The sequence below is a fragment of the Natrix helvetica genome (genome assembly GCF_964273705.1).
Source record: "Natrix helvetica genome assembly, chromosome: 1".
Classification (NCBI taxonomy): Eukaryota; Metazoa; Chordata; class Lepidosauria; order Squamata; family Natricidae; genus Natrix; species Natrix helvetica.
Window position 1 is genome coordinate 375,415,235 of NC_138548.1, and position 25,154 is coordinate 375,440,388.

The following is a 25,154-nucleotide window of genomic DNA, read 5'->3' on the forward strand; positions in this document are numbered from 1 at the left end:
GGGATTCCTTCCTTGAGTCTCAACACAGGAATACAGACAACAGAGATGACAAATTGGTGTAAAAGTATCTCCACGCTTACATATTTATTTAATAAGAAATGTAGTTTCAGTATGGCTTCCCGTCACATTTGCACGTCTCTGTTTATTCTAACTGCCCCAGGAGCACATCCACATTTCAGACAATTCTAAGAGGAGAAGAAATCCCAGTTGCTCAGAAGCAGCAATCAAATCAAGTTTCATCCAAAGCCGCTTTGCTCATTGCAGCCCAGCTGAAGCTCCACCACACCCATCATCCACTGCCACCTATAGCACTTTACCCTCGCATCCCGTGCCACACTGGACCAAGCGTTTCCCCAGCAGCAGGGCGTCCTTTAATCGTCAGCATGGAACAGGGCATGCGCAGAAGACAAGCCCGGGATGTAGAGTAGACAGGACAGGAGAGGCGGCAGTTGCCTTCAGAGACGCTCTATCTAAGAACAGTAAAAGAGGGCTCTTTACAGGTTTCGCCACTCTAGGATGCAGTAGTCTTTGACCCACCGTCTGAGAGCCCTGGGGAGCAGGGGAATTTTTGGCGGGAAGGATTTGCAGCTGCTCTTTTCAGCCTCAGAAGGGCTGAAACCGGGAAAGGGGCGGGGCGAGTGAGTGGGGGAAGGTCCGCTGTGAGCTAAGGCGGCATCGGAGGGGATTTCAGCCTTTTGGGCTGCGCTGAAGCCGGAGACAGAATGGAGGCCCGGGGGTCTCCCCTTCAGGCGGGGAGTGGGTGGGCGAGCGGCCACCCCGAGGAGCCCCGCAGCTCCGAGGCCGAGCGCTGGCGCTTTCGCAGTTGCGGATCCCAGGAGGCCGAGGGGCCCCGGGCGCTTTACAGCCGCCTGCACCGGCTGTGCCGCGGGTGGCTGCGGCCCGAGCGGAGCAGCAAAGCCGAGATGCTGGACCTGGTGGTGCTGGAGCAGCTGCTGGCCCTGCTGCCCCCGGAGCTGGCTGGCTGGCTGAGGGAGTGCGGGGCGGAGAGCTGCGCCCAGGCGGTGGCCCTGGCCGAAGGCTACCTCCTCGGCCCCGCAGCCGCCCCGGAACCCGGAAAGGGGCAGCAGGTGAGGGAGTTTTCACGCTATTTTCCCTCATACTTTGTTATGGACTGGACAGCCGTAATGCAAAAAATACCTCAATTCTCGCGGGCGGATGTCATAAAAACCCTTCCTAGTATTCCAGTGAGTACAGTGAGAGAACAAAAAAGATTTTATTAATGTGGTCTTAATAGATAGAGCTAATATTCTTTGTCACGCTTTTTGTCTACCCGGAAGTGCTGATAAATATTTCCTCCCAAGCCAGGGCTCAGACTGAATGCAAGAGGGCTCCTCTATCTAGTAATAGCTATTGCCCAAAATCCCACTCACCCACTCCCACAAAAACAAATGAATCATCCACGTTCTCTAGTCCCTTTAGAATTTTTGATCAGTGCCATTGGCATTGAACTGAATGTGAATGTAATGTCTTAAATGAATTCCCTTTCTCATGAACAGGACCGATGTTAGAGACTTATTTGTCCCAACTTTTTCAAGAGACAACAGGACTTTCTGGTTTTTCTTTGAAGACGTTTCACTTCTCATCCATGAAGCTCATTCAACTCTTCAAAGTTGAAGAAGCTTCTTGGAGAAGAAGTGAAACGTCTTCAAAGAAAAACTAAAAACTCCAGTTGCCTTTTGAAAAAGTACCTTTGGGACAACCATGACCTGGATTACTTAGAGTCTCCATAGAAACTTATATTTCTTCTCTTAGATAATATTTTTAGGAAGAAGCAGAAAATGAGAATTATTTTGACACAGGTATTTAAAACAGTTGCAGATTAATGCAAATAATGAACCGAGGATAGTAAAAGATTATGAAATAAGAGATGAAAATTGTGTTTAGGTGAACCAAATAGTACTTAGGCTGCATATTTCAAAATCTATGTTTAATGTTATGAGGCAAAAACACAGAAAGCTTCCTCCCCCACCTTCAAGGTTTTTGAATCTAGTCCATACTATCATCCTAAAAAGCAGTAGTGTTCAATAAAATACTTTACAAAATCAGTTTGAATATAGTTATCCATTTTTTTACATTGCTTAGTTTCAGTATAATTAGTAGAGATGCAGATCCTGAGCCTATATTCTTTTCCCCACTGATGTAAGCAGGAAGATGGTATGATTATTAGATACTTAACACATGTATTTCTTGGATTCTTCAATCAGTATAAAACTGGAAGGGACTTGAGGGTCTTCTTGTCTAACCCCCTTGTTCAAGCAGAAAACCATATATATATATATATATTTGACCTGGCAGTGTGCGGCCATATATATATGGCCTTCTATTCCCTCATCTAAATTATTTATGAAGATATTGAAGAGTACTGAGCCTAAGATGGATCTTTGTGATACCCCACTGTAGACATTTCACTATAGATAGTTCTAAGCAGACTTTCGATTATACTTATGATAGAGTTTGCAAAAAATGGTTCCTGAAGAAAAAACAAAGCTTACAGAGAAAAACAACAAAGTATACTTTATTCATATTCCATTACCATGACCATGGGGCTCCCTACCTGATGATAGAAGGAGAGAGCCCTGAACAAACCTATTTTTCAGATTAAATGCATATGGACCTTAACATGTGAAACAATATTAGAGCAGGGTAAAAGGACTAATGCAAGTATACAGCATTGTTTTCCTGGACTGTTTTGATAAGCTATTAAACTGAGCTTTCTCAGGATTCTTCCTGATATTAACATGTCAAAAAAACCTGTTTAAATTATGGTTTAGAGAATGGTTGGTCTGCTGACAGTTTTTGGTTATTGAAGTTCCTATCATGATTTTCATTACTGTTACTAATTCTATTTTATCTATTCCATTGGTGGGATTAATTTTTTTTACTCCTCGTTCTGTGGGCATGGCATGGCTTGGTGGGCGTGGCAGGGGAAGGATATTCCAAAATACTCATTTCCTCCCAATCAACTGGGACCTGGGATGCAAAGAATAATAATAATAATAATAATAATAATTTATTTCTAAGCCGCGCCCTCTCCCGAAGGACTCGGGGCGGCGTACAATAAAACAAATAAAATACAAAGTACAATACAATACAATACAAATCTGAACAAGACATACATATAACAAGAACTTATATAAAACGTATACAAGGAGGAGGTAGGCTAATAGCTAAAAAACAATTAAACAATTAACAATTAAAACAATTAAAAAGTCACAATATTTAAAAACCCCGATAAATAAATTCTATTGAATTACATTAATAAAAAACCCGTCGGGAGCGATATAGTTGGATCATGGTTGAGCCAGGCCAGCTACTTGGAATAGGTGGGTCTTGAGCTTAACTCTGAAGGAACGGAGGTCGGACGTCGTCCTAATATCCGGAGGGAGGTCATTCCACAGGGCTGGGCCCGCCACAGAGAAGGCTCTACTCCTAGGCGCCGCCCCTTGACACTGTCTGGTGGACGGCACCTGGAGGAGTCCCTCTCTGTGCGAGCGAATTGGTCGCAGGGATGTATGGGGCAGAATACGATCCCGCAAGTAACTAGGTCCTGAGCCATGGAGCGCTTTAAAGATCGTAATCAAGACCTTGAAACACACCCGATAGACCACAGGAAGCCAGTGCAGCTCGCGCAGGAGAGGTGTCACATGGGAGTACTTCGTACTCCCCATAATCACCCGCGCGGCCGCATTCTGAACCAACTGCAGTCTCCGAGTGCATTTCAAGGGAAGCCCCATGTAGAGAGCGTTACAGTAGTCCAGGCGAGACGTCACCAGCGCGTGGGTGACTGTGCGTAGGGCGTCCCGGTCCAATAGGGGGCGCAATTGGCGCACCAGGCGAACCTGGTGGAACGCCCCCCTGGCCACGGCTGTCACATGGTCATCCATGGACAGCCTGGCATCCAGGAGGATGCCCAAATTGCGCGCCCGCTCCACGGGGGCGAGTTGAATGCCCCCAATGGCCAGAGATGGAATTATCTGGTTGAACCGGGGGGCCGGAACCCACAGCCACTCCGTCTTGGAAGGGTTGAGCCTGAGTCGGTTGTCATCCATCCAGACCCGTACGGCTTCCACACACCAGGATATCACTTCGACGGCCTCGTTGGGGTGGTTCGGGGTGGAAATGTACAGCTGAGTATCGTCAGCGTAGATGGGGGCGTAGCGTAGATAACGTCAGCGTAGATGAATAGATGGGGGCGGAGCCAGTTAGAGGTGGAATTACCAGTTCTCTGAACTACTCAAAATTTCCACTACTGGTTCTCCAGAACTGATCAGAACCTGCTGAATACAACCTCTGATCTATTCCCAATTTGTGTCATGTCATTCTTTTAGTCCACCTTAGGATTTTATTGCACTCTGCATGTCCCTTTGCTTTGATATGGAGAGTATATCATTCATTACAGTTGGATATCCTTCAGAATTATTTTGCAAAAGTGATTTATTGATCAAATCTGCTGAAAGGTTGCACTCCATCTCAACAGAGATTCTCCCTAGTTCTGCTTTTCTATATATTCTAAATTATCTTAAAACATTCATCACTAAATTTTAAACCTGACTGGGAATTTGTTAGAAAGAATGAAGTATCCAAATATCTTTTAATGAGTCTCAATGTTTCAGGTCATGTGTTTTACCCTCAAAGGCACCCTGGTGTACATTCCAAGATATCCTTCTGAACTTTCAGGTCGGTGGTCTCCTCACGGATAGAATAAACATAAATACATTCACAAAGAAGGAAAGGCCGTTATTGTCAAGTAATGAGGAGAAGATAAATAAGCAGCTCCTGTTCTGAAGGAAAATAGGAAATAAAAAGGAAGCAACTCACAAAAGTGGCAGGCGTTTATCCAGAAATAACAGCAACCCACAGAGTAGGTCCTACTCAGTAGGAGTTCTCAAATTCTCTCATTTTGATTTGAATTGGAAAAATTCATGTGGAGAACAAAAACTTAAGCAAACTAACATCAAAGTAGATCATAAATCAGGCCTTTTTTTAAGTTGCAGGAGCCATTCAATGAGGAGATCTCAGCAGAGCTCCAGGGAAGAGGAGAGCCATCCAATGATTCTGAAGAGCTTCTTTTCAGGAGGATCCAACTGGGACTACCTTGCCAGGTAAGTGTAAGTTTCTTCTGTGAAGTGTAAACGCCTTCATTCATGAACTTCTTTGTAACCAAAGGCCGAGTCTTTGTGAATTTCAATCCTGGTGCCCCACAGAATGACCCAGTGAGCCTTACTAATTCAACCTTGAAGATGATCCAAGGAATGCAAACAAAGGACAATTAACAAAAGTCATTTCAAAGTAGATCATAAATGAGGCCTTTTTTTTAAGTTGCAGGAGCCATTCATTGAGGAGATCTCAGCAGAGCTCCAGGGAAGAGGAGATCCATCCAATGATTCTGAAGAGCTTCTTTTCAGGAGGATCCAACTGGGACTACCGTGCCAGGTAAGTGTAAGTTTCTTCTGTGAATTCATGAGCTTCTTTGTAAACCAAAGGCCGAGTCTTTGTGAATTTCAATCCTGGTCTCCCCACAGAATGACCCAGTGAGCCTTACTAATTCAACCTTGAAGATGATCCTAGGAATGCAAACAAAGGACAATTAACAAAAGTCTTGTACTAGAAGTGTGTTGGAACAGTTTTATCTTCCTTAATATCTTTCAAAAGACTTGATATTTTCAGGATCTTTTGCAACATTTTGAATTAGGGCAGATAAAAAATTCCTAATAGGTATGTCATGTTTGTTGTAAAACAACTGGGTGTTTTACTGGGCCAGAGAGATAAGCCCAGAGGATTCCCCGCACAAAAATCTTTTTAATGAATTCTGCCAGGCCCAGGGAGGGGTGGGTTGGTGGGTCCCCAAGCAGTGCCATTCTGCAACTTGGATGCATCTAACCCATATTTTGTGCCTTTAAAAAAGCAGCATGGAGGAGGTGGATGGGGGCTTCCCACCCTTAAATGTGTGTGTTTATTAGCTAGAAGAAAATGTCCATTTGGTCTCTTGCAAAGCTCTCTTTTCTCTTTTGGAATTAAGAAAGAAAACGTAAGAGAGGACTGTCACATAGGGAAGATATTTTTTTTGTTTCTAGGGCTCTGATCCTTTTGAGGTGGCAGCTGTGGACTTCACAGAGGAGGAATGGGCACTGCTGGATTCTAGCCAGAAGGCCTTCTGCAGGGAAGTCATGCTGGAGGTTAATATGAATATGGCTGCTCTGGGTAAGGATCCTCTTTGCTCTGGGTTCTGTTGATTAGGAAAGGTGTTTTAAGTCTTAGTTAAAGAGAGAAGGTATATGCACTCATTTGCATACGGTGGTGAGAACTCTAATGACTACCACCTGTAAAATCTTTCCTAATCTCAGGAAAATCAGAATCACAATGCATAAGGTAAAGGTTCCCCTCGCACATATGTGCTAGTTGTTCCCAACTCTAGTGCTGCTCATCTTCGTTTCAAAACCGAAGAGCCAGAGCTGTCCGAAGACGTCTCTGTGGTCATGAGGCCGGCATGACTAAACGCCAAAGGTTCATGGAACAATGTTACCTTCCCATCAAGGTGGTACTAATTTTTCTACTTGCATTTTTATATGCTTTCGAACTGCTAGGTTGGCAGAAGCTAGGACAAGTAACGGGAGTTCACTCCGTTACATGGCACTAGGGATTCAAACTGCCGACCTTTCTAATTGACAAGCTCAGCGTCTTAGGCACTGAGCCACTGCGTCCCACTCACAATGCATAGTAGGTGGCTAATATCCAGTGGACACCCACATGTGCAAAAGTCTCATACACATCCCTTTGCTTCCCTTTAACTGCCAGGGGCCCTGGATTATAAACCAGCCGATCCACTACATAGTAATTTTGCCCAAGGTTGTCCTCACAGCCACTCTTCTACAAAACAACCAGGGCCTTTTTCAGAAATGTCCACCATACCATTGTAAAAGGTCTTAGATCATGGGTTGTCAACCTCGTCCCTACCGCCCACTAGTGGGCGTTTTGGGATTCCAGGTGGGCGGTGGGGATTTTGGAGGTCAAAACCTCCTTTTGTGCGAGTGGGGAGGCGAGCGCAATGCGTGCACAAGCAAACACGTGGGAAGAGGAAGGGGAGGAGTAGAAACTGTTAGCAGGGACAGGCAGAAGCGGAGCAGAGCAGTTGCAAACACGTGGGAAGAGGAAGGGGAGGAGTAGAAACTGTTAGCAGGGACAGGCAGAAGCGGAGCAGAGCAGTTGCAAAATAGAAAGAAAAGGCAGGAGAGAATTGTTGTTGGCTAATAATAATAAGTGGGCTAACTAGCTCAGCCTTACTTTTGTACATAGCGCTAAGGAAGATAAAAAAAGGAGATAAAAAGGAAAAGCACTCCTTTCTAAAAAATATTCCGCACTTGCGCAAAAACTGATGGGCAGTAAGGAAATTTTTCCATCAAGAAAGATCCATTAGTGGGCGGTAGGTAGAAAAAGGTTGACTACCACTGCCTTAGATGCAAATGCCTGAGCAGATTGACCTAACAACAGTATAAAGCCTTCATATGGGTCAGTGCTGACAAAACTCTTGGATATCATTAAGAGTGTCCTACATAACATTTTCAACCCAACATCTCCTAGTTTGACAATTTGTTGTTAGCAATGCTGATGTCAGATGGGCATATTTCTGACTGGAAGATACCGCCCCTCCCCCGCTGGCCATTTTAAATTCTAATGAGAATTTCTGCCTTTTCCTCCCCAAACAGGTGGTGATGATGGGGTGGAGAATGAGAATGAGAAGCCACGGAGTTTATTTAAACCACAATGGGCAGTGTCTTCAAAGAGCCAAAGTGACTTCCGTACAAGTCGTAATCTGACGCACCATCAGAGGATCCACTCAAATGACAAAACATATAGCTACATGGAGTTTGGAAAGAGATTCACTGAGAGTAGTGCTATTTATTGCCATCAAAGGATTGACACAGAGGACAGACCATATAAATGCATGGAATGTGAAAAGAGCTTTATTGACAAATGGCACCTTACTTTCCACCTAAAGATGCACGCAGCGGAAAAACCACATGAATGCATGGAGTGTGGAAAAAGCTTTCGTCAGAACTCAGATCTTAATAGTCATAGGAGGATGCACACTGGGGAGAGACCATATAAATGCATACAGTGTGGAAAAGCATTTACTCACAAAATTAATCTTATTAGTCATGAAAGAATCCACACAGGGGAAAAACCATATAAATGCATACAGTGTGGAAAAGCATTTACTGTCAAAATGAATCTTATTAGACATGAAAGAATCCACACGGGGGAAAAACCATTTCAATGTACAGAATGTGGAAAGAGCTTTGCTCAGAAAGAACAGCTTAACGATCATAACAGAATCCATACTGGGGACAAACCATATAAATGCACGGAGTGTGGAAAAAGCTTTCGTTGGAGGGGACAATTTTGTCGTCATAAGAGGATCCACACTGGGGAGATGCCATAAAAATGCAGGTAGTGTGGAGAAAGCTTTATATTGTATGGAGCGTGGGTGTAATTTTATTGGAAAAGAATATCTTACTCATCATGAAAGGATTCACTTGTGGAGGAAACCTAAATGGACAAATTAGAAAAGCCTCCAAGTAGAAACTCTTATCTGACTCACCAGTAAAGAATCCAACGAGGAAAATTGTGTGTGGAAAAGGTAAACTCAGGAAGGACACCATAATTCTTATAAAATAAGGAATTTGTCTTTGGTGCATATGTTCTCAGTGTACATAAAGAAAAATAAAATAGAATATATTCATCAAGAATCATAAACAGGTGAAACAAAAAATTAGAATATCTTGCAAAAGTTCATTCATTTCAGTAATGCAACTTAAAAAGTGAAACTAATATATGAGATAGACTCATTACACGCAAAGCAAGATAGTTCAAGCTGTGATTTGTCATAATTGTGATGATTATGGCTTTCAGCTCATGAAAATCCCAAATCCACAACCTCAGAAAATTAGAGTATTACATGCAATCCATAAAACAAGGATTGTACATAGAACAATATCGGACCTCTGAAAAATATGAGCATGCATATGTACTCAGTACTTGGTTTGGGCCCCTTTTGCAGCAATTACTACACTAGGAAACAAATAAAACAATATAAATTTTAAAATAGAAACCACATGGTTATAGTCATAAGGAGGAAGAGATAGGTACTAGGAAGGAAGAGAATAATAGTAATACAGTCCTAGTAGATAATTTGACAGTGTTATGGGAATTAGTTGCTTAGTAGAGTGATGGTATTTGGGGGAAAAGTGTCCTTGTGTCTAGTTGTTCTGGTGTGTAGTATCCTATAGCGTTGTTTTGAGGGTAGAAGTTGAAACCATTTATGTCCAGGATGTGAGGGTCTGTAGATATTTTCACAGCCCTCTTTTTGACTCGGGCGGGATACAGGTCCTCGATGGAACGCAGGCTAGTGGCAATTGTTTTTTCTGCAGTTCTAATTACCTGTTGAAGTCTGTGTCTGTCTTGTTTTGTTGCAGAGGCAGTGATAGAGGTGCAGGTGACAGACTCAATAATTCCTCTATAGAACAGAATCTGCAGTTCTTTGGGCAGTTTGAACTTTCTGAGTTGGTGCAGAAAGAACATTCTTTGTTGTGCTTTTTTGATGACATGTTTAATATTAGGTATTTATTTTAAGACTTGAGATGTTCCGGTTGCACCACAAGGCTAGTTCTTCAACCTCCCATCTGTATGCAGATTCATCATTGTCTCGAATGAGACCAATCACTGTTGTATCATCTGCAAACTTCAGTAGTTTAATAGAGGGATCTTTTGAGATGCAGTCATTGGTGTATAGAAAGAAGTGGAGACAGCACACAGCCTTGGGGGACTCCTGTGCTAATTGTACAGATATCTGATGTGATTTTGCCTAGCTTCACCTCCTGCTCCTTGTCTGTTAGGAAGCTTATGATCCATTTACAAGTGTTTTCAGGTACTGCTAGCTGATTTAGTTTAGTTAGAAGAATATCTGGAATGATGATATTGAATGCTGAGCTGAAGTCTACAAAGAGGACGCTTGCATAGGTCTCTTGTGATTCAAGATATTGTAGGATGTAGTGCAGTCATTAACCTCATCGTCTGTTGATCTATCTATTTGCTCGGTAGGCAAATTGCAAGGGATCTAACAGCAGATCCCTGATGGTTTTCAGGTGGGCCACCATTAGCCTTTCAAAGGCTTTCATAACTACAGATATTAGAGCAACTGGTCTGAAGTCATTTAGTTCCTTGATTGGGGGGTTTCTTCGGTACTGGGATGATAGTACAATGTTTGAAGCAAGAAGGAACATAGCACATCTCTAGTGATTTATTAAAGATGCAGATGAAGATGGTCAGCACAAGCTTTTAAGCAAGAAGGAGTTGTCTGGGCCTGGTGCTTTTTCTGGCTTTTGTCTGTGAAATAGACCTTGCACCTCATCTTCTGTAGTCACCAGAGGTGTTGGACTCAATGGGGTGGGGTCAGTTGTAGGAGGCTTGGCTGTTATAGGTGTGTCTAAGATGGGGATTGTGGAGATGGGTGACAGTAGTTTTCTCTCAAACCTACAGTAAAACACATTCAGATCATCTGCCAGTTGTTGATTTCCTTCAGCAAGGGAAGGAGGTTTGCCGTAATGGGTGATATTTTAAAGAGTTTTCCATATGTTTGCTGGTTCATTTGTTGAGAACTGATTCCTCAGCTTTTCAGAGTAGCTTCTTTTTGCTGCTCTGATCTCCCTTGTTAATACGTTTCTGGCCTGATTGTACAGCATTCTATTGCCTTTGCAGACTTCTTCTTTGGTAAGATGTAGCTGCTTGAAAGTTTAGCTGCGAACTAAGGTTGATTGTTACTGTATATTCGCAGGTTTCTGGTTGGCACACATAGGCCTTCACAAAAACTGATATATGATGTTACAGTATCTGTAAGTTCATCCAGGGTGCTTTTTTAGAGGCTTTTTTTAACAGTTAAGCAGAGTCATCAGCAGCTAGCTCAGCCTCGCCTCAGCTGTCGCCTAAGAGGCTGAGCTGGCTAAAGCCTCACTGCAAGCTCTCGTATGTTTTTTTTTCTTTTCACTCTCCTCTCCCATTAGCCCCAAAAGTCGCTTCTTGACAAAGAAGCCTAAGCAAAGGAGGGCTGGGTGGAGGAAGAGGGAACTTTCCCATAGAATGACTCACTGCCCTAGACTCGAGGAGACACTCTGCAGTCCCTCTCGTCTGGCCGGGATGCCAGCAAGAGTGTTGGGCTGAAGGAAGGAGGGATACAAACGCTCTCCCTCCCTCTCTCTCGCAAATGGCAAATCTGTGACGGGCTCCCAGCAGTGGCTGCTCGGATTTGCCATTTGCGAGAGAGGGAGAGGGAGAGCGTGTGTATCCCTCCTTCCTTCAGCCCAGCACACTCGCTGGCATCCCGGCTAGACGAGAGGGACTGCAGATCGTCTCCTCGAGTCTAGGGCAGTGAGTCATTCAATGGGAAACTTGCCTCTTGGAAGGAATGACCCGGCTTGGCTCCCGCTTTCGATCTGCCGCCCAACATCCGAATGAAGAAGACGAAGGAGAGGCAGGAGAGACCAAGCGGGAGCCAAGCCGAGTCATTCCTTCCAAGAGGCAACTTTCCCATTGAATGACTCGCTGTCCTAGACTCGAGGAGACCCTCTGCAGTCCCTCTCGTCTGGTTGGGATGCCAGCGAGAGTGTTGGGTTGAAGGAAGGAGGGATACTTTCTCTGTCTCTCTCTCTGTCTCTCTCTGACTCCCTCCCCCCCTGTCTCACATTAAAAGAGAGAGAGAGAGTTAGTTGGTGGGCAGACATAGCAGTTTGTTTCTCTGTGTGTTGTGTATATATACAGGTCTCAATGGATGCATTGAGTTATGGACTATCTTGATTATATCCTCCTTAGAAAGAATATGCTACTGTATGGTTGAGAAAAAGATCAAACTTCATTCCATGGAAACCCAACAAAGTTCATAGGGAGGGTTTCTTTCTACGATGGGCTTCTTGGGTCAACAGTGAATATCAGTTATCAAAAATGTAGGTAGAAAATTAAGCAGACAATAGGCAATTACAAAAAGGGAAGCCAACTTTCTGAATTCTGTTTCTTTGCACTTAGTGACTTATAAATAGACTAATGTTCTGAAAACCTGACCTAAATTACTATATATTTTAAATAGCTGTAAAGCTATGATGAAAACTTGTTCTCTGGCAGACATGAGGGAAATTGTGTGTGTGTGTGAGAGAGAGAGAGAGAGAGAATGAAAGAATAAAGAAAAAGTTGGAGAGAGAGAGATAAGAAGGAAGGAAGAGAAAGAAAATAAGTTGGGGTGAGAGACACAAGAAGGAAGGAAGAAAAAGGAAGGAAAGAAAGAAGGAAGGAAGGGAAAGAAAGAAAGAAGCCCAAAATTTTGGTTACGAAGCAAGAGTGTTGTTAAGTGAGTTTCACCAGTTTCCTCCCCACCCAGTCACATGGCCGGTAAGCCACTCCCACCCGGTCACATGGCTGGCAAGCCACTCCCACAAAGCAGGCCACACGTACAGAAGAGGCTCTAAAAAGTTTTGAAACCCACCACTGTGTCAATGCCTCACCAGCCATAAACCTCACCGCACATCACTGGCAGAGACCATATAAATGCACAGTGTGTGGGAAAAGCTTTGCTCGGAGAGGACAACTTAATTCACATAAAAGGACCGACACAGAAGAGAGACAATATAAATGCATGTAGAGTGGAGAAAGCTCCAGCAATTTCAACAGATTAGAATAGGGCTGGAAGGGACCTTGGAGGTCTTCTAGTCTGGTGGGCAACCTTTTTTTTCAACTGAGCCAAATCTCGCCAAAACCACAATTGAAATTTACTTTGAGAGCCACATTTTTAAAACCGAAAATACATAGGATGGTACACTGTTTTTAGTTTCAATAAGTTTTTATTGAGAATATTCTGCATGCAAGTATCCACATAGGTCGGGAGGATACAAATAACACAACTAATAAAACAAAAACTTTAGAACGATATTATTTATCGATAACGTTAAATTCCGTAAAATTTGCCTTACAATGTAGAGAAAATTACATCCTGACATTGACTGACAAAGTCACAACCACTAATGTGAACATTGGCCTTGCATTTCCTTGGATAGTTTCAGTAAGTCAGGTTTGTATGTCATTGTTTTTAATTTCATCTCTCTCTCCCACTTTCTTTTTTTTTTTCTTTCTCTCTCTCTCTCTGGCTCTTTGTCTCTCTCTCCCTCCCTCCCCCATCTCTGTCACTCTGTGTGTGTGTGTGTGTCTGTCTGTCTCACTCTGTGTGTGTGTGTGTGTCTGTCTCTGTCTCTCCCTCTGTCTCTCTCCCCTCCCTTCCTCTCTCTCTGTCACTCTGTGTATGTGGGTGTGTCTGTCTCTCACTCATTCACTTAATCACTCACTCTGTGTGTCTCTCTGTCTGTCTATCTTTCTCTCCCTCCCTCCCCCTGTCTCTGTGTGTGTGTGTGTGTGTGTGTCTGTCTGTCTGTCAGTCTCTCTCTGATTCCCTCCCTCACTCCCTCTCTCTGTTCCTCTCTCTGTCTGTCTTTCTCACTCACACACACACACACTGTGGTCACCTTGTTGAGTGTTCCAATCACATTTGAAACACTCAACAACTGGCCTGCATTTATGGTATTTTGCAGCATTCTGCAGTCATAGGACCAAAATTGGTTGTCACTCGCCGGGCTTTTGCAGAAGCTTCCCTCCGAAGCCCGAGAGGAGGGAGGGGAGCGGGCACCCGGCACACAGAAGAGCCACATTAAAGGGTGTAAAGAGCCGCATGTGGCTCCCGAGCCGCGGGTTGCCCACCACTGTTCTAGTCCAACCTCCTGCTCCAGCAGGAGACTGTCAGGATTCCAAGCAACATTCCCAACAGAATCAAAACTCAGGCATTTACAATACATTTACTCATGAAGGAATTCAAAGGGGGGATAATTCATATGAATGCATGGAGTGTGGGAAAAGATTTGCTCGGACAGGACAACTTAATTATAAAAGGATTCACCCAGAACAGAGACCATATATATGCATGTAATGTGAAAAAAGGTTTAGCAATCACAAGTTCTTCACAAAACAATCCAAAATGGTAAATCTAATGCATGGAGTATGGAAATAATTTTACTGGCGAAGAACATGTTATTCATCATGAAGGGATCCATGCAGGGAGTAATACTTCTAAGTGGACAAAGTGGAAAAGCCTCTAGTAGAATGTCTTATCTGAATTACTATTAAGAGGATCCATAGGGGGGGGGGGGGAGAAATCATGTAAAGCAGGGAGTGTGGAAAAACTTGCCTTGGGAACCACCATAATTCTCATAAAATTATGCCAACAGAAGAAACCACATAAATCCATGGAAGGGACTTCAGAAGAACTTCTGGTTCCCAATATTTGAATTCATTCAGAGCAGCCAGGTGTTCCGTTGCTTGTTTTGACCTGCATTTTTAAGTGCTGTGGCAACAGAGATGAAAAATAAGAACTAAGCCCTTCAGTTTCCTGCCTTTTGCCCATCACCATCTCACCATCTTTTCCAAACTGAGGATTGATGGCTTCCTTGACTTCCCTGTTGATTTAGCAATAGCACTTAGACTTATATACAGCTTCATAGTGCTTTACAATCCTCTCTAAGTGGTTTACAGAGTCAGGATATTTCCGCCAACGATCTGGATCCTCATTTTGTTGGCCTTGGAAGGATGGAATGTTGAGTCAATCTTGAGCCTGGTGAGGTTTGAACTGCCAAATTGCAGGCAGCCAGCAGGCAGTAGTCCAGCCTGGTAAAATCAAACAGAAAAGGTGAAGAAAAGGTCAATACTTCAACAGAACTGTAGTAGATACAAAACAAAACATATAGTACAGATTGTATTGTGTAGAAAAATGGGGATTCCTTCCTTGAGTCTCAACGCAGGAATACAGGCAACAGAGATGACAAATTGGTGTAAAAGTATCTCCACGCTTACATATTTATTTAATAACAAATGTAGTTTCAATATGGCTTCCCGTCACATTTGCACGTCTCTATTTATTCTAACTGCCCCAGGAGCACATCCATATTTAAGACAATTCTAAGAGGAGAAGAAATCCCAGTTGCCCAGAAGCAGCAATCAAGTCAAGTATCATCCAAAGCCGCTTTGCTCATTGCAGCCCAGCTGAAGCTCCACCACACCCATCATCCTCTGCCACCTATAGCACTTTACACTCGCATCCCCTGCCACACTGGACCAAGCGTTTCCCCAGCAGCAGAGCGTCCTTTAATCGTCAGCATGGAACAGGGCATGCGCAGAAGACAAGCCCGGGATGTAGGGTAGACAGGACAGGAGAGACGGCAGTTGCCTTACGAGACGCTCTATCTAAGAACAGTAAAAGAGGGTTCTTAACAAGTTTCGCCACTCTAGGATGCAGTAGTCTTTGACCCACCGTCTGAGAGCCCTGGGGAGCAGAGGAAGTTTTGGCGGGAAGGATTTTGCAGCTACTCTTCTCAGCCTCAGAAGAGCTGAAACCGGGAAAGGGGCGGGGCGAGTGAGTGGGGGAAGGTCCGCTGTGAGCTAAGGCGGCATCGGAGGGGATTTCAGCCTTTTGGGCTGCGCTGAAGCCGGAGACAGAATGGAGGCACGTGGGTCTTCCCTTCAGGCGGGGAGTGGGTGGGCGAGTGGCCACCCCGAGGAACCCCGCAGCTCCGAGGCCGAGCGCTGGCGCTTCCGCAGCTGCGGCACCCGGGAAGCCGAGGGGCCCCGGGCGCTTTACAGTCGCCTGCACCAGCTGTGCCGAGGGTGGCTGCGGCCCGAGCGGAGCAGCAAAGACGAGATGCTGGACCTGGTGGTGCTGGAGCAGCTGCTGGCTCTACTGCCCCCGGAGCTGGCGGACTGGCTGAGGGAGTGCGGGGCGGAGAGCTGCGCCCAGGCGGTGGCCCTGGCCGAAGGCTACCTCCTCGGCCCCGCAGCCGCCCCGGAGCCCGGAAACGGGAAGCAGGTGAGGGAGTTTTCATCCTATTCTACGTCTTTTGTTTCTCTTCCTTACAGATAAAAGCAAGAGAAAAACATCAGCACGTCTTAGGATATGCGACTAACTGTGGGTCGTTATCTATTTTCCCTCATACTTTGTTATGGACTGGACAACCGTAATGCAAAAAATATCGCAATTCTAAATGAATCATCCAAGTTCTCTAGTCCCTTTAGAAATTTTGATCAGTGCCATTAGCATTGAACTGAATGTGAATGTAATGTCTTAAATGAATTCCCTTTCTCATGAACAGGACCGATGTTGGAGACTTATTTGTCCCAACTTTTTCAAGAGACAACTGGAGTTACTGGTTTTTCTTTGAAGACGTTTCACTTCTCATCCATGAAGTTCCTTCAACTCTTCAGAGTTGAAGAAGCTTCTTGGAGAAGTGAAAGGTCTTCAAAGAAAAACTAAAAACTCAAGTTGCCTATTGAAAAAGTACCTTTGGGACAACAATGACCTGGATTACTTAGAGTCTCCATAGAAACTTATATTTCTTCTCTTAGATAATATTTTTAAGAAGAAGAAGAAAATGAGAATTATTTTCACACAGGTATTTAAAACAGTTGCAAATTAATACAAAGAATGAACCGAGGATAGTAAAAGTTTATGAAATAAGAGATGAAAATTGTGTTTAGGTGAACCAAATAGTACTTAGGTTGCATATTTCAAAATCTATGTTTAATGTTATGAGGCAAAAACACAGAAAACTTCCCCCCCTCAAGGTTTTTGAATCTAGTCCATACTATCATCCTAAAAGGCAGTAGTGTTCAGTAAAATACTTTAGAAAATCAGTTTGAATATAGTTATCCATTTTTTACATTGCTTAGTTTCAGTATAATTAGTAGAGATGCAGATCCTGGACCTATAGCGAAGGTTGTAGAGAGTGTGGTAGCACAGCAGTTCCCACGTCACCTGGAGGAAAATGATTATCTAGACCCGCGCCAGTCCGGCTTCCGACCCGGGCACAGCACGGAGACGGCCTTGGTCGCATTGGTTGATGATCTCTGGAGGGCCAGAGATAGGGGTTGTTCCTCTATCCTGGTCCTATTAGATCTCTCGGCGGCGTTCGATACCATCGACCATGGTATCCTGTTGCACCGGCTAGAGGGGCTGGGAGTCAGGGGCACCGTTTTACGGTGGTTTGGCTCCTACCTCTCTGATCGGACGCAACGTGTGTTGACAGGGGAGCAGAGTTCGACCCGGAGGCCACTCACATGTGGAGTGCCACAGGGATCGGTGCTCTCGCCTCTCCTGTTCAACACATATATGAAACCGCTGGGCGAGATCATCCGTGGTTTTGGGGTGGGATATCATCTGTATGCTGATGATACTCAGCTATACATTTCCACTCCGAACCACCCCAATGAGGCCGTCGAAATGATGTCCCGGTGTCTGGAGGCCGTACGGGTCTGGATGGATGGCAACCGACTAAAACTCAACCCTTCCAAGACGGAGTGGCTGTGGCTTCCGGCCTCCCGGTTCAACCAGGTACTTCCATCTCTGGCCATCGGGGGCGTCCAACTAGCCCCCATGGAACAGGTGCGCAATTTGGGCGTCCTCCTGGATGCCCGGCTGTCCATGGATAACCATGTAACAGCCGTGGCAAGGGGGGCGTTCCATCAGGTCCGCCTGATGCGCCAATTGCGCCCCTTATTGGACCGGGATGCCCTACGCACAGTCACCCATGCGCTAGTGACGTCTCGCCTGGATTACTGCAATGCTCTCTACATGGGGCTTCCCTTGAGATGCACTCGGAGACTACAGTTGGTCCAGAACGCGGCCGCGCGGGTGATTATGGGGAGGACTAGATTCTCCCCTGTAACACCTCTCCTGCGCGAGCTGCACTGGCTTCCTGTGGTCTACCGAGTGCGTTTCAAGGTTTTGATTAGGATCTTTAAAGCGCTTCATGGCACAGGGCCTAGTTATATGCAGGATCGCATCCTGCCCCACACATTCCTACGACCAATTCGCTCACACAGAGAGGGACTTCTCCGGGTGCCGTCTGCCAAACAGTGCCGGGGGGCGACACCCAGGAGCAGAGCCTTCTCTGTGATGGGCCCAGCCCTGTGGAATGACCTCCCCGTGACATCAGGATTACTTCCAATCTCCGCTTCTTCCGTGTACAGCTGAAGACCCACCTCTTTCAATTATCTGGCCTGGCTCAATCGCAATCGTAATTTTCTCATTCCTCCTAACTGTTTTTTAAATTGTTCTTAAATATTAATTCTTAACTGCATATTGGGTTTTTACAATTGGGGTATTTTAAAGCTGATTTTTAACTGTCTAATGATGTAATTTGTTTCCTCCTCCGTGTATGTATGTATGTGTGTTGTGTATGTATGTACGTTTTTGTGCTGTTATTTATCTTTTATGTTTTATGCTCCATTGTACGCCGCCCCGAGTCCTACTCGGAAAGGGAGCGGCTAATAAATCCAAATTTATTAATTTATTATTATTATTACTATATGCTTTTCCCAACTGATGTAAGCGAGAAGATTGTATAGAATAGATTCTTAACACAAGTATTTCCTGGATTCTTCAATCAATATAGAGCTGGAAGGGACTTGAGGGTCTTCTTGTTTAACCCCCTTGTTCAGACAGAAAACCATATATATATATATATGGCCGCACACTGCCAGGTCAAATTTTAGTGTTCCTCCACTAGGACTATACTGTCCCTCTGACAGTTACTGTTTTTGAGCCAGGTTTTGCCTAATCTGTACTTGTACCTATGGTTTTTCCTGCCTAAGTGTAAAACCTTGCTTCTCTCTGCATTAAATTTCATTTTCTGGAATGGGGCCCATTGTTCAAGTCTGACAAGATCATTTTGTATCCTGAGCTTATCTTCTGGGGAGTTGGCTATTCCTGCCAGCTTAATGTTTTCTACAGATTTGATGAGTTCCCCTTCTATTCCCTCATCTAAATTATTTATGAAGATATTGAAGAGTACTGAGCCTAAGATGGATCTTTCTGATACCCCACTGTAGACATTTCACTATAGACAGTTCTAAGCAGACATTCGATTATACTTATGATAGAGTTTGAAAAAAATGGTTCCTGAAGAAAAAACAAAGCTTACAGAGAAAAACAGCAAAGTATACTTTATTCGTATTCTATTATCATGATCATGGGGCTCCCTACCTGATGATAGAAGAGAGCCCTGAACAAATCTATATTTCAGATTAAATGCTTATGGACATTAACATTTTAAACAATATTAGAGCAAGGTAAAAGGTCTAATGCAAGTATACATCATTGTTTTCCTGGACTGTTTTGATAAGCTATTAAACTGAGCTTTCTCAGGATTCTTCCTGATATTAACAAAAAATCAGTGTTTACATTGTGGTTTAGGGAATGGTTGGTCTGCTGACAGTTTTTGGTTATTGAAGTTCCTATCATGATTTTCATTACTGTTACTAATTCTATTTTATCTATTCCATTGGTGGGATTCAATTTTTTTTACTCCTCGTTCTGTGGGCATGGCATGGCTTGGTGGGCATAGCAGGGGAAGGATACTGCAAAATCCCTATTTCCTCCCAATCAGCTGGGACTCAGGAGGCAGAGAATAGATGGGGGCGGAGCCAGTTGGAGGTGGAATTACCAATTCTCTGAACTACTCAAAATTTCCACTACCAGTTCTCCAGAACTGATCAGAACCTGCTGAATACAACGTCTGATCTATTCCCAATTTGTCTCATGTCATTCTTTTAGTCCACTTTAGGATATTATTGTACTCTGCATGTCCCTTTGCTTTGATATGGAGAGTATATCATTCATTACAGTTGGATATCCTTCAGAATCATTTTGCAAAAGTGATTTATTGATCAAATCTGCTGAAAGGTTGCACTCCATCACAAGAGAGATTCTCCCTAGTTCCGCTTTTCCATATATTCAAAATTATCTTAAAACATTTATCACTAAACGTTAAACCTGACTGGGAATTTGTTAGAAAGAATGAAGTATCCAAATATCTTTTAATGAGTCTCAGTGATTCAGGGCATGTGTTTTACCCTCAAATCTCCTTCTGAACATTGAGGTCGGTGGTGGTCTCACAGATAGAATAGACATAAATACATTCACAAAGAAGGAAAGGCCGTTATTGTCAAGTAATGAGGAGAAGATAAATAAGTTGCTCCTGTTCTGAAGGAAAATAGGAAATAAAAAGGAAGCATCTCACAAAAGTGGCAGGCGTTTATCCAGAAATAACAGCAACCCACAGAGTAGGAGTTCTCAAATTCTCTCATTTTGATTTGAATTGGAAAAATATATGTGGAGAACAAAAACATAAGCAAACTAACATCCAAGTAGATCATAAACCAGGCCTTTTTTTTTAAGTTGCAGGAGCCATTCATTGAGGAGATCTCAACAGAGCTCCAGGGAAGAGGAGATCCATCCAATGATTCTGAAGAGCTTCTTTTCAGGAGGATCCAACTGGGACTACCTTGCCAGGTAAGTGTAAGTTTCTTCTGTGAATTCATGAGCTTCTTTGTAAACCAAAGGCCGAGTCTTTGTGAATTTCAATCCTGGTCTCCCCACAGAATGACCCAGTGAGCCTTACTAATTCAACCTTGAAGATGATCCTAGGAATGCAAACAAAGGACAATTAACAAAAGTCTTGTACTAGAAGTGTGTTGGAACAGTTTTATCTTCCTTAATATCTTTCAAAAGACTTGATATTTTCAAGATCATGTGCAACGTTTTGAATTCGGGCAGATAAAAAATTCCTAATTGGTATGTCATGTTTTCTAACAAATGAGTGTTTTACTGGGCCAGAGAGATAAGCCCAGAGGATTCCCTGCACAAAATCTTTTTAGTGAATTCTGCCAGGCCAGGGGACGGGTGAGGGGTGGGGTCCCCAAGCAGTGCCATTCTGCAATTTGGATGCATCTAACCCATATTTTGTACCTTTAAAAAAGCAGCATTGAGGAGGTGGAGGGGGGGCATCCCACCCTTAAGTGTGTGTGTTTATTTGCTGGAAGAAAATGCCCATTTGGTTTCTTGCAAAGCTCTCTTTTCTCTTTTGGAATTAAGAAAGAAAACGTAAGAGAGGACTTTCACATGGGGAAGATTTTTTTGTTTTGTTTCTAGGGCTCTGATCCCTTTGAGGTGGCGGCTGTGGACTTCACAGAGGAGGAGTGGGCACTGCTGGATTCTAGCCAGAAGGCCTTCTGCAGGGAAGTCATGCTGGAGGTTAATATGAATATGGCTGCTCTGGGTAAGGATCCTCTTTGCTCTGGGTTCTGTTGATTAGGAAAGGTGTTTTAAGTCTTAGTTAAAGAGAGAAAGTATATGCACTCATTTGCATACGGTGGTGAGAACTCTAATGACTACCACCTGTAAAATCTTTCATAATCTCAGGATAATCAGAATCACAATGTATAACGTAAAGCTTCCCCTCGCACATATGTGCTAGTTGTTCCCAACTCTAGCGCTGCTCATCACCGTTTCAAAACCGAAGAGCCAGCACTGTCCAAAGACGTCTCTGTGGTCATGAGGCCGGCATGACTAAACACCAAAGGCTCATGGAACACTGTTACCTTCCCTTCAAGGTGGTCCCTATTTTTCTACTTGCATTTTTAGATGCTTTCGAACTGCTAGGTTGGCAGAAGCTGGGACAAGTAACGGGAGTTCACTCCGTTACACGGCATTAGGGTTTCAAACTGCCGACCTTTCTGATTGACAAGCTCAGCGTCTTAGCCACTGAGCCACTGCACAGTCCCACTCACAATAGTGGCTAATATCCAGTGGACACCCACATGTTCAAAAGTCTCATACACTTCCCTTTGCTTCCCTTTAACTGCCAGGGGCTCTGGATTATAAACCAGCCGATCCACTACATAGTAATTTTGTCCAAGGTTTTCCTCACAGCCACTCTTCTACAAAACAACAAGGGCCTTTTCAGTAATGTCCACCATACCATTGTGAAAGGTCTTAGATCCAAATGCCTGAGCAGATTGACTTAACAACAGTATAAAGCCTTCATATGGGTCAGTGCTGACAAAACTCTTGGATATCATTAAGATTGTCCTACGTAAGATTTTCAACCCAACATCTCCTAGTTTGACAATTTGTTGTTACCAATGCTGATGTCAGATGGGCATATTTCTGACTAGGAGACCCCCCCCCCTGCCCCCACCGGCCATCATTTTAAATTCTAATGAGAATTTCTGCCTTTTCCCCCCTAAACAGGTGGTGGTGATGGGGTGGAGAATGAGAACGAGAAGCCACGGAGGTTATTTAAACCACAATGGGCTGTGTCTTCAAAGAGCCAAAGTGACTTCCGTACAAGTCGTAATCTGACGCGCCATCAGAGGATCCACTCAAATGACAAAACACATAGCTGCATGGAGTTTGGAAAGAGATTCACTGAGAGTAGTGATATTAATTGCCATCAAAGGATTGACACAGAGGACAGACCATATAAATGCATGGAGTGTGAAAAGAGCTTTATTGACAAATGGCACCTTACTTTCCACCTAAAGATGCACGCAGCGGAAAAACCATATAAATGCATGGAGTGTGGAAAAAGATTTTGTCAGAACTCAAAACTTAATCGTCATAAGAGGATCCACACTGGGGAGAGACCATATGAATGCATACAGTGTGGAAAAGCATTTACTCAGAAAAGTAGTCTTATTAAACATGAAAGAATCCACACAGGGGAAAAACCATTTCAATGTACAGAATGTGGGAAAAGTTTTGCTCAAAAAGGACAACTTAATTCTCATAAAAGGATCCACACTGGGGAGAGGCCATATAAATGCATGGAGTGTGGAGAAAGCTTTCTTTGGAGGGAACAACTTAGTCATCATAAGAGGATCCACACCAGGGAGAGGCCATGTAAATGATTGGAGTCTGGAAAAAGTTTTCATTGGAACAGATCTTATTTGTCATGAAAGAACCCACACTGGGGAGCGCCCATACAAGTGCATGGAGTGTGGAAAACAATTTACTCGGAAAAATTATCTTATTTATCATGAAAGAGTTTATACGGGGAACAGAGCATATAAAAGTTTTGCTCAAAAAGGACAATTCTCATAAAAGGATCCACAGAGAATAGAGACCATATAAATGCATGTAGTGTGGAGAAAGATTTATATTGTGTGGAGTGTGGGTGTAATTTTATTGGAAATGATTATCTTACTCATCATGAAAGGATTCACTTGTGGAGGAAACCTTTTAAATGGACAAATTAGAAAAGCCTCCAAGTAGAAACTCTTATCTGACTCACCAGTAAAGTATCCAACGAGGAAAATTGTGTGTGGAAAACGTAAACTCAGGAAGGACACCATAATTCTTATAAAATAAGGCCCACGGCAGAAACCATATAAATCCACGAAAGGGTATTCTGAACAATACTGGATCAAATATTTGAATTCATTCAGAGCAGCCAGGTGTTCCGTTGCTTGTTTTGACCTGCATTTTTAAGTGCTGTGGCAACAGAGATGAAAAATAAGAATTAAGCCCTTCAGTTTCCTGCCTTTTGCCCATCACCATCTCACCATCTTTTCCAACCTGAGGATTGATGGCTTCCTTGACTTCCTTGTTGATTTAGCAATAGCACTTAGACTTATATACAGCTTCATAGTGCTTTACAATCCTCTCTAAGTGGTTTACAGAGTCAGGATATTTCCGCCAACGATCTGGATCCTCATTTTATTGGCCTTGGAAGGATGGAATGTTGAGTCAATCTTGAGCCAGGTGAGGTTTGAACTGCCAAATTGCAGGCAGCCAGCAGGCAGCAGCAGTAGCTTGCACTACATTCTAACCACTGCGCCACCAGTTCAATACAATACAATACAATACAATACAATACAATACAATACAATACAATACAATACAATAGTAGAGTTGGAAGGGACCTTGGAGGTCTTCTAGTCCAACCCCCTGCCTAGGCAGGAAACCCTATACCATTTCAGACAAATAGCTATCCAACATCTTCTTAAAGACTTCCAGTGTTGGGGCATTCACAACTTCTGGAGGCAAGCTATTCCACTGATTAATTGTTCTCACTGTCAGGAAATTTCTCCTCAGTTCTAAGTTGCTTCTCTCCTTGATTAGTTTCCACCCATTGCTTCTTGTTCTACCCTCAGGTGCTTTGGAGAATAGTTTGACTCCCTCTTCTTTGTGGCAACCTCTGAGATATTGGAATAATGCTATCATGTCTCCCCTAGTCCTTCTTTCTCTTAAGCTAAACATACCCAGTTCCTGCAACCGTTCTTCATATGTTTTAGTCTCCAGTCCCCTAATCATCTTTGTTGCTCTTCTCTGCACTCTTTCTAGAGTCTCCACATCTTTTTTACATCGTGGCGACCAGAACTGAATGCAGTATTCCAAGTGTGGCCTTACCAAGGCATTATAAAGTGGTATTAACACTTCACGTGATCTTGATTATATCCCTCTGTTGATGCAGCCTAGAACTGTGTTGGCTTTTTTGGCAGCTGCTGCACACTGCTGGCTCATATTTAAATGGTTGTCCACTAGGACTCCAAGATCCCTTTCACAGTTACTACTACTGAGTAAGGTATCACCTATACTGTACCTGTGCATTCCGTTTTTGTTGCCTAAATGTAGAACCTTACTCTTTTCACCATTGAATTTCATTTTATTAGATAGTGCCCAATGTTCAAGTTTGTCAAGATCCTTCTGTATCTTAAGCCTATCTTCTGGAGTGTTGGCTATTCCTGCCAGCTTGGTATCATCTGCAAATTTGATGAGTTCCCCATTTATTCCCTCATCCAAATCATTGATGAAGATGTTGAAGAGTACTGGGCCTAAAACAGAGCCTTGGGGTACTCCACTGCATACTTCCCTCCATGTAGATGCAGTTCCATTGAGAACTACACGTTGAGTGCGGTTGGTCAGCCAGTTACCAATCCATCTGGTGGTGATGCTGTCTAACCCACATTCTTCTACTTTATCTAGTAATAGGTTATGGTCTACCTTATCAAAAGCCTTACTGAAGTCCAAGTAAACTATATCAACGGCATTCCTCTGGTCCACTAATTTTGTCACATTATCAAAGAATGCAATAAGATTAGTCTGGCATGATCTGTTTTTGACAAATCCATGTTGGCTTTTGGCTATTACTTTGTTTGCTTCTAGGTGTTCGCAAATTCGTTGCTTGATTATTTTTTCCAGAATCTTTCCTGGTATT

General features: G+C 43.5%; 2 protein-coding genes across 4 annotated transcripts; both read left to right on the top strand.

The window, feature by feature from the left end:
- The first annotated feature begins 45 nt into the window (after positions 1–45).
- Positions 46–8,789, top strand: LOC309383783 (uncharacterized protein). Of its 3 annotated transcripts, XM_081936671.1 has the most exons (5): positions 46–1,088; positions 5,016–5,123; positions 5,341–5,454; positions 6,096–6,222; positions 7,725–8,789. In XM_081936671.1, exons 1-5 carry the CDS (start codon positions 723–725, stop codon positions 8,459–8,461), a joined length of 1,452 nt encoding a protein of 483 aa, XP_081792797.1. In that variant the 5' UTR covers positions 46–722; the 3' UTR covers positions 8,462–8,789. The 3 variants fall into 3 exon arrangements, with proteins under 3 accessions (XP_081792797.1, XP_081792798.1, XP_081792799.1); XM_081936672.1 differs by lacking the exon at positions 5,016–5,123; XM_081936673.1 differs by lacking the exon at positions 5,016–5,123 and having other exon boundaries at positions 5,347–5,454.
- A 6,722-nt stretch (positions 8,790–15,511) lies between these two features.
- Positions 15,512–23,772, top strand: LOC309383792 (zinc finger protein with KRAB and SCAN domains 8-like). The gene is made up of 4 exons (XM_081936691.1): positions 15,512–15,964; positions 20,333–20,446; positions 21,086–21,212; positions 22,187–23,772. The coding sequence occupies exons 1-4, from the start codon at positions 15,599–15,601 to the stop codon at positions 22,843–22,845; spliced, it is 1,266 nt and encodes a 421-aa protein (XP_081792817.1). The 5' UTR covers positions 15,512–15,598; the 3' UTR covers positions 22,846–23,772.
- The last annotated feature ends 1,382 nt before the right edge of the window (positions 23,773–25,154 follow it).

What these genes read in the sequence shown, in the direction of transcription:
- LOC309383783 (XM_081936671.1), top strand. Translation starts at nt 723, where the DNA reads ATGGAGGCCCGGGGGTCTCCCCTTCAGGCGGGGAGTGGGTGGGCGAGC. An exon ending in AACTGGGACTACCTTGCCAG is followed by an intron (nt 5,124 to 5,340) that starts GTAAGTGTAAGT and finishes CTTTTTTTTAAG; the next exon opens with TTGCAGGAGCCATTCATTGA. An exon ending in AACTGGGACTACCGTGCCAG is followed by an intron (nt 5,455 to 6,095) that starts GTAAGTGTAAGT and finishes TTTTGTTTCTAG; the next exon opens with GGCTCTGATCCTTTTGAGGT.
- LOC309383792 (XM_081936691.1), top strand. Translation starts at nt 15,599, where the DNA reads ATGGAGGCACGTGGGTCTTCCCTTCAGGCGGGGAGTGGGTGGGCGAGT. An exon ending in AGCCCGGAAACGGGAAGCAG is followed by an intron (nt 15,965 to 20,332) that starts GTGAGGGAGTTT and finishes TTTTTTTTTAAG; the next exon opens with TTGCAGGAGCCATTCATTGA. An exon ending in TATGAATATGGCTGCTCTGG is followed by an intron (nt 21,213 to 22,186) that starts GTAAGGATCCTC and finishes CCCCCTAAACAG; the next exon opens with GTGGTGGTGATGGGGTGGAG.